The sequence below is a fragment of the Anomaloglossus baeobatrachus genome, chromosome 2, assembly GCF_048569485.1.
Source record: "Anomaloglossus baeobatrachus isolate aAnoBae1 chromosome 2, aAnoBae1.hap1, whole genome shotgun sequence".
Classification (NCBI taxonomy): domain Eukaryota; kingdom Metazoa; phylum Chordata; class Amphibia; order Anura; family Aromobatidae; genus Anomaloglossus; species Anomaloglossus baeobatrachus.
Genome location: NC_134354.1, coordinates 526,997,673 through 527,010,525, shown reverse-complemented (window position 1 = coordinate 527,010,525; position 12,853 = coordinate 526,997,673). Strand labels below are relative to the sequence as shown.

At 45.2% G+C, this 12,853-nt stretch overlaps 1 protein-coding gene across 2 annotated transcripts in view; it reads right to left on the bottom strand.

Moving 5' to 3' along the window:
* KSR1 (kinase suppressor of ras 1) overlaps positions 1-12,853 on the bottom strand; it is a 261,155-nt gene that overhangs the window by 50,063 nt on the left and 198,239 nt on the right. For both annotated transcript variants that reach the window (XM_075336591.1, XM_075336590.1), the window contains 4 exons: positions 6,063-6,146; positions 3,138-3,199; positions 2,945-3,051; positions 1,646-1,814 (listed from right to left, as the gene is read on the bottom strand). In XM_075336591.1, coding sequence (XP_075192706.1) covers positions 1,646-1,814; positions 2,945-3,051; positions 3,138-3,199; positions 6,063-6,146 — 422 coding nt within the window. The remainder of the gene's footprint in view (positions 1-1,645; positions 1,815-2,944; positions 3,052-3,137; positions 3,200-6,062; positions 6,147-12,853) is intronic.

Genomic DNA, 12,853 nt, shown 5'->3' with positions numbered 1-12,853 from the left:
AAAAACCGGAGGTGTGAAAGCAGCCATAAGGACTCCCAGCTGTAAGCCAGAGCAGCTAAGAAGAGCCACATTTGGTCTGGCAGACTGGTTTTGGTCATGTACTAAATTTCATTAGAATGGGAGCTCTGTGCACCTGCATTGCTTCTTTAGGGTATGTTCACACATTGCATTTTTGCTGCATTTTCCTCATGTTTTTTTTCTGTGCATTTTTAATTTAAAAAAATGCTGCATTTTACTCTCCCAGCAAAGTAAATGAGATTTCTGAAATCTCAAGCCATTGTTGCTTATGTTTTCCATACAGATATAAAGCAGTTTCATACCATTTCAATTCTTTTAACATTTATGCAATGTTCTTCACGCATTTTAAGGAATTGGAAAAGGCTACATCAAAACCTCGGCAAAAATGCTTGGTTTTTATACATCTTAGGTCGGTGTCAGACTTGCGCTTGCCTCGCGTGTATCTCGCGCGAGTCTCGTGGTGCATCACCCGTCATGGTGACAAACTCTCCGGACAGGAGCGTCTCAGCCGCATATCGATGCATGCAACCGACCCGCTCCTGTGAGGAGAGTGTGAGTCCGTGCCGGGTGATACAACGCGAGATACACGCGAGGCAATCGCAAGTGTGACCCCGGCCTTACTTCCTGCCAGGGGCCACTTTTTTGATGCAGAAATGTTGCAGCACATACTTAAGGTGTGCACATACCCTTGCAGGTAAAATGTGTACCTTGCCACAGCTTTCCCTTGTGATACAGTATTAATTGATTATCAGAGCAGTCAGCCAGCCTTGTAATGCTCAACATATTGCTTCGGTGGTTTCTTTTGAAAAAAGATTTGCAAATGGGGAGTGAATATAAACAGTCTAAGGACACAGTCACATGGCTATATAACTCATCCGAGGATCACATTGTAATGCTCGGCATGGCTGATGGCTCTCCTGACCCGAGCATGACAGATTGAAATACATGCTGACACGCTCAGGTCAGGAGAGCCACCGGCCAGTCAGAGCATTGTTGCTCGAACTAATATTACGGCCGTGTGACAGCGCCCTAATAAAGCCAGTTCTGATCAGACAATGTTAAAATGTACAGAGACAACCAGTTGTCAAGGTCCAGTTGTCAATTTATACATTAGTTAGCACTCATTCAGATGTCAGTGATTTGATTAGAGTTTCACCACAGTGTGAGTTTTTACCATCAGTTTGGCCAGTTTCATCAGTTTTCTAGGATGAAAAAAGAAGTAAAAACTGGTGGCAGTTTCTCAACCTTCTTATAATAAACAGTGAAGAATGGATAATACACGGATGGCATCCCAGTACTGTCCAAAATTTTTCACTTCATTTTGTATTGGTGAGTCTGACCCAAGAGCTGGAGCAAATTGAACATGTCTCTGAGTTTATATACACCGACATGTGAACAGCTTCATAGACTAACAGATGCGAGTTCTATCCGTGAAAATCAAGGTTAGAACACGGTCAAGAAAAATTGTCATTTGAATGACCCCTTATGGAAAAAGATGATCCAGGTCATATATGTATGTATATTCATTTTTTTTTTTTTGTTGTTTTTTTTTTAATGCTGAATCAAAATTTGACACTCTTTTTTGGGTATTTGGCCAAACAAACAATCAAAGCCTTAAAAATATTACCTGGAAAATTGAAGCGACTCTCCTTTAGACCCATTGGAGATGGATTTGGTGGAGTAGTAGCACTGAGGGGATTGGAGGACTGGAAGGGTGCTGGAGAAGACGGCGTAGAAGACGTGGTTGAAGATGGGTTACTGCTTGAATCTAGATGGTTTATTGCTGGAGGATGTTCCTATACAAAAAAAAGTTGAACGTTAACTAAAATGAAAATATTAAAATGTAATAGTTATTTGAACTTAAAAGGGTTATCCAGTATAATTTTTTTTATTTTTACTATGAGCCTACAAACTAAGGCCGGCGTCACATGGTACGATCTATCGTGCGATCGCACGAGCGATCGTACCCGCCCCCGTCGTTTGTGCGTCACGGGCAATTAGTTGCCCGTGGCACACAAAGTCGTTAACCCCCTGTCACACGCACTTACCTCCCGGATGACGTCGCTGTGGGCGGCGAACATCCTCTTCCTGAAGGGGGAGGGACGTTCGGCGTCACACAGCGGCTGGCCAATAGAAGCAGAGGGGCGGATATGAGCGGGACGTAACATCCCGCCCACCTCCTTCCTTTCGCAATGCCAGCGGGACGTAGGTAAGCTGTGTTCATCGTTCCCGGGGTGTCACTCGGAGCGATGTGTGCTGCCTCAGGAACGATGAACAACCAGAGCACAGAAGGAGGAACGTCATTTTGAAAATGAACGTGTCAACGAGCAACGATAAGGTGAGTATTTTTGGTTGTTCACAGTCGTTCGTAGCTGTCACACGCTACGATATGTCTAACGATGCCGGATGTGCGTCATGGAATCCGTGACCCCCGACGACATATCGCCCGATATATCGTAGCGTGTGACGCCGCCCTAACACGCAGGTAGTTGTTAACTACCTGCTTGTTCTGCCTAACGCTGGCTCAAAGCGATCAATGACTGCTCCTACCGGCGATTCAGATGCTCCACATCAAAAGAGCAGGTCTTCCCCTTCCAGCTGCTTTGTCGATGGGACGTGACTGTCGCCATCATGCTGATTGACAGCCGGCTCCATCAGTCATGCCCTGACTGGAAGAGAAGCTGTTGAATTGTGGGCAGAAGTGGTTTGTGACCTCTATGTGCCGGCAGAGATCGGAGCCAGGCACAACAGTCAGTTAGCATCTACCTGCCTTTTAGTTCTTAGGCACGTAGTAGAAAAATAACACAGTCCTGGATTACCCCATTACATGCAGCTCTGCCTAATAGAATTACATTACTTTAAAGGTCCTAAAACATTTTCTTCTGCACAGTTTTAAGAAATCATTTTATTGCAGACTGTATGATACCTTCTTAGTAAGAGCTTTGGGTAGGGTTCCAAATATTGGTTCTGCCGGTCTGTCCACCTGGTTGTTAATATCTGATGGGACAGATTCCGTCCTCCTTATTTTTGGTACTGTAATGAAAAAAGAAACATATGTGTTTACTCTCATCTATGAAATACAAATATAAAGGCCTAAAAGTAGTAGGTATAATACTTACAAGGAAGGAATGATATTCTACATGGCGGAGCTTCTTTTGTGCACTTATTATGACATTTTAACCTACACGGTAAAAAACAAATATGAAATGTTACGTCTGACCTACAATATTAGAGGAAGACATTTAGGAGAGAGAATATCATGAATTTGCTGCCTCACAATGATAAGGATAAAATGACTATTTTTTTAAGCGTTTTTTTCCCCGCATGAAAACTATAGTCTATTGTCAGGAAAACCATCATGTGCTTGAAAGGTTTTGTGGTTTGGTTTCCACTTGAACGGGTCCACTTTTACTACAGATGTCTCTAAACAGCGCTACTGTTCTGTGCATGCGCTGCGCTAATACATGGATCTGTTAAACAGAAAGCATAATGGATCACTAGCCGTTATGATCCGTTTCCCATAGAAAAAAACATAGAAGTGACAGATCTGTAAGCTATCCATTGTTTGGTCAGAAAGAAAAGTTGTTTGGACTTGTTTTTATTTACCCTATCCAAAAAAAACGGATAGCAGATGGAAAGGATGAAAAGTGATGTCACTATAGGAAAAAAATATATCCCAAATTAATGATCCAGTAATTGAAATGTGAACATAGACTAGCTTGGTATACTTCGCCCCTATCATTTTCAGTACAGAGAGAAGAGGGCCCCTGTGTAAAACCAGTATACGGGCCCTTTGCAGTCCAATAATGTGTTTCCGGCAGAAGCTGTTTTCTGCTTTGGAGGTGGCCGTCCTAACCTCTTGGGTCCTTGTGTAGCTGCACACATTGCACCAAGGTTATGTCATACCATGATGCAGAGCATGGCATACCCTACAGTACATTAACAGACCAATGTAGCATTTGTATTGCTAAATGATCATTATGCTGGTCAATATATTCAGTGTATTGATGATATTACCCTATATGAAATGCATGGATTTGGGGATAACATTACTTTTACATTTGGTTTTCAATAAAAAAACATTTGCACTATTTACTCTTTACAGTCTGTATTTTGAAATCTCAATCCGTGAGCGCGTTCAGACTGAATAATGGGAGTTTCTAAGGCCCTGTGCACATGTTGCATATTTGTCACATTTTTTTTCTGCGCAGATTTGTCACAATTCCTGATGCCAGCAAAGTGAATGAGAATCCAACTCTTCTTTTGTCTTTCTTTTTCTGTGCTCCTCTGAATTGATTTATGGCAACAGACCTAAACAAAGGTCAATGCGCAGCAAAACAGGTCTGTTAACGCCAAACTTTAGACAATTTTTAAAGGAAACCTATCAGGTGTCCTATGCTCTCCAACCCAGGAAAGATTATTTATAACCCAGAATATATACATTTAAGTAAATAATATAATTGTCCCAAAGGAACCTCTTTATAATGGTGCATAATGTTTTAGGTTTCTCATGAATAATGTACAATAGTTATATCAGTCAGCTTGCTCGGTAGTTAAGTGCTGTCACTTGGTTCTTATTCTATAGAGCAGAAGAGTTGTATGTGCACTGACATGTCCTACTTTGAACTAAGGCTACTTTCACACTTGCGTTGGACGGCTTCCGTAGCATTGCGTTGTGTAACGGATGCGTTGAATATAGTGGCACAACGGATGCAACGGATCGTACAAAACAATGGAAAGCTTTTTTTTTTTTTTTATTTATTTTTTATTATTTTTTTTTCTTCTTTACAGTTTTACCGGCAGCAGACTATTGTGAACGATCAGCTGAGCGCTCTCAATAGCCAGCGGCCCGGCGATCAGCTGAGCGCTCTCACATGCCGACGGCCAGGCGAACAGCTGAGCGCTCTCACATGCCGACGGCCAGGCGAACAGCTGAGCGCTCTCACATGCCGACGCCCAGGCGATCAGCTGAGCGCTCTCACATGCCGACGCCCAGGCGAACAGCTGAGCGCTTTCCCATGCCGACGGCCAGGCGATCAGCTGAGCGCTCTCACATGCCGGCGGCCGGGTGATCAGCTGAGCGCTGTCACATGTCGGCAGCCGGGTGATCAGCTGAGCGCTCTCACATGCCGGCAGCCGGGTGATCAGCTGAGCGCTGTCACATGCCGGCAGCCAGGTGATCAGCTGAGCGCTGTCACATGCCGGCAGCCGGGTGATCAGCTGAGTGATGTCACATGCCGGCGGCCGGGCGCTCAGCTGTGCGCTCTCACATGCCGGCGGCCGGGCCCTCAGCTGTGCGCTCTCACATGCCGGCGGCCGGGCGCTCAGCTGTGCGCTCTCACATGCCGGCGGCCGGGCGATCAGCTGAGCGCTCTCACATGCCGGCGGCCAGGCGATCAGCTGAGCGCTCTCACATTCCGGTGGCCAGGTGATCAGCTGAGAGCTCTCACATGCCGGTGGCCGGGCGATCAGCTGAGCGCTCTCACATGCCGGCGGCCGGGCGATCAGCTGAGAGCTCTCACATGCCGGCGGCCGGGCGCTAAGCTGAACGTTCGGCCACCAAGAAACAAAATAAAGTTTCTGTGATTTATAAAAAAAAAAAATATGCGCAGTGAAAAATAAAGGTTTCTGTCGCTCAAAAAAACGTTACATGCAGCATTCCTTCCGCCCGATGCAGCGTATATCGACGCTGCGTCGTCCAGTGGATGCAATGCTGACACTTGCGTTACAGTGCGTCGTCCATACAAGTCTATGGAGAATAGCGCAGTGCGTTAATGGACTGCGCTATTCTCCATAGTGACGGACTCCGCTGAACGCAAGTGTGAAAGTACCCTAAGACAGGTGATAAAACTACACTGCTCAGAGCAGACTAACTGGAAGAACATATTTGCTATCCGAAATATAGACAATGGACAACGACAAGGGAAACCCAAGTTAGCTCACTGCTGCCCAAACAGAACTACAGCATGACACATTCATAAAAAGAGAAAAGAGCCAACAGAGTGAAAATGCTCTAAACAGCCTGATAACGGAGGGTAACTTACTTGCAGTGTTTACATTTGACCCCAAACATCATATTCTTTTGACAAACGTGACAAACTTGCGACAACCAAGATTTTGTAGAAAATCTGTTAAAATAAGCAATCACATTACAATAGTGAACATGTTATCCAAACAATAACAATAGATTCACTTAGATAAATGAAAATCTAAAAGTCTTACACATAAATAAGTTTAAAGGGAACCCGTTATCAACTTTACCCTCCTGTAACACTTATATAACTGTGTAGCCCTTTAAAAGATAAGACAATCTAAGCCTTATGACCCCAAAGTCAGCGAGACATCAAGTTTTGAAGTTCAGTCTGGAAGTGCATTGGGTTGTGACGATGCACTTACAGCTTCTCAACATTACGCTATATTTCCTGCCTAGCAGCACCCTCCCTGGGCTGATTGACAGGTCCTTTGCTCTGATACACAGTAACTAACCTGTCAATCAGCCTCAGGAGGGAGAAGCTAGGTTTGAATTACAGCATGAGGCTGAGAAGCTAGAAGTGCACCATCACGCCCCAATGCACTCCCTGACACAGCTTCAAAATGCATCCAAGGCACCCTCTTTTTTAGAACAGGGGATATCCAAGGTTTATCAATTGAGGAGTCGAGTGAACTAGTGTCAAGTGATATAGTGCAGGGTGGACTCAACAGGAATCAAATCATTAATCTATCTAGCTGTTCACTCAGTGAGAAACAATATGATGTCTTGAAAAAGGGCCTATCATTTGTCCCCACAAATGACTTCAACTGCTTCCATTGGGTGAAAGATCTACAACTCTTTGGAAGGAAGTTGAAGTGGAGGAAGTTCTTTCTGAACAATGATAGGGAGAATTGCAAACGGATGGGGCTGACAGAGGAAGACTTGGAGGGCTATCAATCATTGATGGGGCTTCTGCAAGAACAGAGCACCACCTCAGAAAATGGTCTTGGTCCATTCACCAGACTTAGGGGGAAAAGCAAGAAAATGCCTCCACAAGGTGACACCATAAATATTGATATCTTTCTGGAACTGGTGGAAAGGGACCTAAAAAGGATCCCACGTAAAGGGGGAAGCAACTCAGAGAGTAATCTTTCGAGTGAGGAATGGTTAGTACTAGAGGAACTGGAGAAAAATGATAACCTCGGACTGAAACCATCTGATAAGGGTGGAAACCTTGTAATTATGGACCATGAAAAATATCTGGGGATGTGTCAGCGCATTTTGGGGGATAGAAACATCTATGCGGTTCTCCCCTCTAACCCCATGAAGGATTTTGAGTCAGCCCTTGTGGTGATCCTTGAGGAGGCCAGGGAAGGTGGTTTACTATCAAATAGTGAATTTGATTTCCTGAAGCCTGTTTCCCCGATGCTACCTACATTCTATGCCTTGCCCAAGGTTCATAAGGGTCTTGATGTACTTAAGGGGCGTCCTATAATATCTGGAGTCGATTCATATATACAAAACAGTGGTATCTATATTGACGAGATTCTCCGTCCATTTGTCATCTCACTCCCTTCCTACACAAGGGATACTGCAGACCTGTTGGGCAAAATTGATGGCATTGTTGTAGGGGAGGAGGTATTCTTGGCCTCCATTGATGTGGAGGCACTGTATAGTAATATACCACATGATTTGGGGCTTAGAGCTGTTGAGTATTATTTAAACACCAGAAATATTGAATGCTCCAATCATACTCGGTTCCTTCTGAGTCTCCTTAAATTTTTGCTGTATCATAATGTCTTTAAGTTCGACGGTAAGTACTTCCACCAGCTCAGGGGGACAGCTATGGGGAGCCCTTGTGCTCCCTCGTATGCTAACCTCTTCCTGGGCTGGTGGGAAGAAACCGTCGTATTTACTGATGAGGACCAATGGTGGCAGACACATATTATTTTATGGACTAGATTTATTGACGACGTTTTTGTTTTGTGGTCAGGGACGAGTGCACTGTTTGAAAAATTTGTAGAACAGCTCAACATCAATGATTTGGGGCTCCATTTCACATTTGAGATTAATGCTAATGAATTGCCATTTCTGGACGTGAATATACTTAAGCAGCGGGATGGTGGTCTTTCCACTCGAACTTATCGCAAACCCACTGCGACAAATAATCTACTTCGATGGGATAGCCACCATCCGACTCCCTTAAAGATGGGTATCCCGAAGGGCCAATATTTGCGCCTGAGGAGGAATTGCTCCACCATGACGAGCTTTAGGACGCAGGCTAGGGACATGACCCGACGCTTCCTGGATAGAGGCTACCCTGGCAAGATTCTACATACAGCCCGTGATTTTGCAGAGAAACAGGACAGAGCAGCAGTCCTACATAGATGTGGCAATAGGGATAAATGCAATGAGGATATCACCAGATTAATTGGCACCTTTGATTGCCAGAATGAGCGGGTGCTAGGAGTCCTGAGAAAACACTGGGATGTACTCACGCTGGATCCGGATTTGAGGGGGATGATATCCCAGAAACCGAGTGTTACGTATAGGAGAGGTAGATCGATCAGGGATAGATTGGTTCACAGTTGGTATACAAGACCACAACCTGTGGGTACTTGGCTCAATAGAGGTCTCTGTGGTTTTTTCAGATGCGGGGACTGTATGTACTGTGGCTCCATGAAACCCTCAAAGTCTGTGATCAGTGCCAAAAATGGCAAAGAATTTTTTCTGAGGAGTTTCTGTAACTGTAAGACCACAGGGGTGATATATGTGGCCACCTGCTCATGCCCCCTGGACTACGTGGGAAAGACTAAGAGGGAACTACGTAGGAGAGTTGGGGAACACCTGGGTGATGTCCGCAACCAGCGTGATACGCCGCTAGGGAGACACATGAATGGACATCATGGAGGGGATATCCATCAGTTATCCTTCCGTGTACTAGAGGTGGTAAAAAAGAACCCTAGGGGGGGTGATCATGACAGGATCCTCCTGAGAAAGGAGTGTGAGTGGATCTTCAGGATGGAGTCGGTACACCCTGGGGGGCTCAATGAGCAATTATCGTATGTTTCTTTTCTTTAAGCCCAGGAATGCTACTTTGTTGGTTTGTGATGGTCATACTGGTCTGTATCCCGTAACTGGGAGGTAAATACTTTACATTAAATGACATTTTTTGTGCATTTTTGACATTCATATGTGATGCCTGGCACGGCGGGCCCTCCCCTTCCCTTCGCCCCTCCCCTCCCCCCCCCCCCCTGTCTTTCCTACTCCCGACCAATATTTTTCCCTTGTGTTTCATTAAGGGTAATTTTTGTTTTATTTGTCTACATGATTAAATGGCATTTTTCTCAACATGAGACCAATAGTGCCTCATGTTTGAGACTTTGATCAGTAAATAAATTAAAATATAATGAAATACTGGAATAATTGATGAAGGGACAGAAACTATCTATGTATACATCTTTATACTTTGTTGATCTATTGTCCTCGCTTATATGGATGAGGGATGACTGATGCCCATGGTTTATATATTCAGCAGTGGTTTGGAGGAGAGAAGGGGGGTTCCCAGCCCCTAATGCACCAGTTATTAACATGGTGGTGCGTTCCAGGCTGGAAGGCAAACACCGGTCACATGATCGCGGATGTTACCGCTTCACTTCCGGTTTGATGCTGGGTATCGTAGCGTCACTTCCGGTCACGTGATGCGGTCCCGGTCATGTGATGCGGTTCACCCTGGAACGCAAACGGCCTCCACATGTCTGAATTGGCCGGAGGGAGGATTACATTAGTCACCACGAGGCGTGTGAGTAACGCCTATGTGGCACCAAATGCTGATAAACATGATAAACATGCTGATGGATGAATCATGGACATTTAGGTAGATTATCGATATCTATGGGGCGTGGATGGATGGGGGGGTGGGGCTGGGAGGGGGTGGGCCCAGAGGTGCCTGGTTCAGTTTAAAAGGGAGCTGCTGGCATCAGGCCCCTTTTCTTATCTGCTCATCTTTACATCTGTCTGTCACGTTGAATATCAGGCCTCCTGATGACCCTGGAGGGAGAAACGCGTTGAGGCGACCAAAGGCGACAATTGGATCATGTATCAGTGATGAGTACACCCCTTTCTTAGTCCCCTGCATCTTTGATTAAGCACATGCACTTTCGGGTTTGAAATGCTGCTGTAAATTTATTATTGCATCCTAGTATAAGTGCTTCTTTATCGTTATTTATCACTATGCACTTTAGGCCCACAGCACAAGCACCTTATTTTTGTATGCATATTGTCTGATAGGGTGCAATAGGGACTCTTTAGGGGCAGCCTTCGTGGTGTGGGGGCGCCATATGTTATCGTCTATTCAGGGTGCCGACCCCCGCTTGAGGTAGGGAGTGGTTAGGAGACAGTTATTAAGGTCCCCTCCACGTTTTCTGGCGCATCCTCGCCTAACCTCTAAGGCCAATTGATTTACATGATCCTCTTTTTATACCTCATTAGCTATCCGCACTTATGCACTTTATGAGTTTTTGAGCACCTTTCATACCTGCCGCTAGGGTGAACTAGGGCAGGCTAAGGATAGCCGGCGGTGAGTGGGGGCGCCATATCGTGCTTTTAGGGTGCCAACCCCCGCGTGAGGTAGTGGACAGGAGGGAGGTTTATATTTAGGGGTTACTTTATCCTTTACCCTCCTCCCTTCTCCACCTGTGCACTTTAGGTTCTATAAGTGTGTATTTTGGATGTTTTTAAATTTTACAATAAAATGATGTTTTAAGGGTTTATAGATATATTTGTCACTTCAAATTTCCCTTCACTTTATATACGATGCACTTACAGCTTCTCAACATTACGCTATATTTCCTGCCTAGCAGCACCCTCCCTGGGCTGATTGACAGATCCTTTGCTCTGATACACAGTAACTAACCTGTCAATCAGCCTCAGGAGGGAGAAGCTAGGTTTGAATTACAGCATGAGGCTGAGAAGCTAGAAGTGCACCATCACGCCCCAATGCACTCCCTGACACAGCTTCAAAATGCGATCTCACTTTGTCTTAAAGGGAACCTGTCACCAGATTTTTCCCTATGCAACTAAAACTACCACGTTCTGCAGCTCCTCGGCTGCATTCTATGAAGGTGTGCCTTGTATCTGGCCCCCTTTTCAGACCGCAAAAACAACTTTATAAATATTACCTCTTCGTATGTAAATTTTTTAGTAGGGCCTAAAGGGCGGGCTCTCTTTCTCCTTCGTTCCCCCCTTCTGCCGCTGTACGCTGTCCCCTATGTTGATTTGAATTGATGATGACGGTCCCGTCATCCTTCATGCTGTGCCGAAGTCTCGTGCATGCGTCGTTATCGTAGGCCACTATCGCGGGCCTGTGCACAAATTATCCCTCGCGCGCACCCGGGATGTATTTGCTCAGGCACAAGATTATGGGCGCGTACTAGGATGATGCTGGTGAGGTCATGCACAGCGCCGCCCATAATCTCGTGCCTGAGCAAATACATCCCAGGTGCGCGCGAGGGATAGTTTGTGCACAGGCCTGCGATAGTGGCCTACGATAACGGAGCATGCGCGAGACTTCGGCACAGCGTGGAGGATGACGGGACAGTCGTCATCAATTCAAATCAACACAGGGGACAGCGTACAGCGGCAGAAGGGGGGAACGAAGGAGAAAGAGAGCCCGCCCTTTAGGCCCTACTAAAAAATTTACATACGAAGAGGTAATATTTATAAAGTTGTTTTTGCGGTCTGAAAAGGGGGCCAGATACAAGGCACACCTTCATAGAATGCAGCCGAGGAGCTGCAGAACGTGGTAGTTTTAGTTGCATAGGGAAAAATCTGGTGACAGTTTCCCTTTAACTCTTAAAGGGAGGGCTAAAAATTACTGACTTTTTTTAAAATCTACAAAAACAGACATTTATTTTGCAAGTGGTAGCTGCAGAGGAGAAAAGGGGTAATTTATCAAATCGATTTGTGCATGTATGTTGGCACAGGGAAGTAATAAATTATGGTTTAATAAATGATAAAAATACTAAAAATAATTAAATTCTAGACCTATTAAGTTTTTTTGTTCTCATATTAACGGAATGTGCCTGAAAGGGAATTTGTCACCTAGCTTTTTTTTTTTTTTTTTTTTTTTTACCAAACCCTGATGCTGAAAAGTATTGTTTTTTTTTCTTTTCATTTTTTATTATTCTGTATTTTTCTTACATGTTATCTTAAGCCTGCTTTACACGCTGCAATGTATCTTACGATGTGTAGGCGGGTCACGTCGTAAGTGACGTACATCCGGCATTGTAAGGTACATTGCAGTGTGTGACAGGTACGTACGATTGCGATTGAACGGTAAAACGTTCATCTCATGCACGTCGTACATTCCTCATGAATTGTACGTCAGATTGTTCATCGTACCCGGGGTAGCACACATCGCAGTGTGTGACACCCCGGGAACGATGAACAGATCTTACCTGCGTCCTGCGGCTCCCGGCCGGTAATGCAGAAGAAAGGAGGTGGGAGGGATGTTTACGTCCCGCTCAGCTCCGTCCCTCTGCTTCTATTGGCCGGCTGCCGCGTGACGTCGATGTGACGCCGAACGTCCCTCCCACTCCAGGAAGTGGACGTTCGCCGCCCACATCGAGGTCGTATGGAAGGTAAGTATGTGTGACGGGGGTTAATCGTATGTGCGGCACGTTCAACAAATTGAACATGCCGCACATACGATGGGGGCGTTGCAAATCGCATACGATATCGTATGTGAAATTGAAACGTGTAAAGCAGGCTTTAGATAAAAAAATTGTATACTTTTTGTACAGGAATATGGGCGTAACCATCTGGTCTGAGCCTCTGTTCTGTTACCAGCATTCACATGAGCTC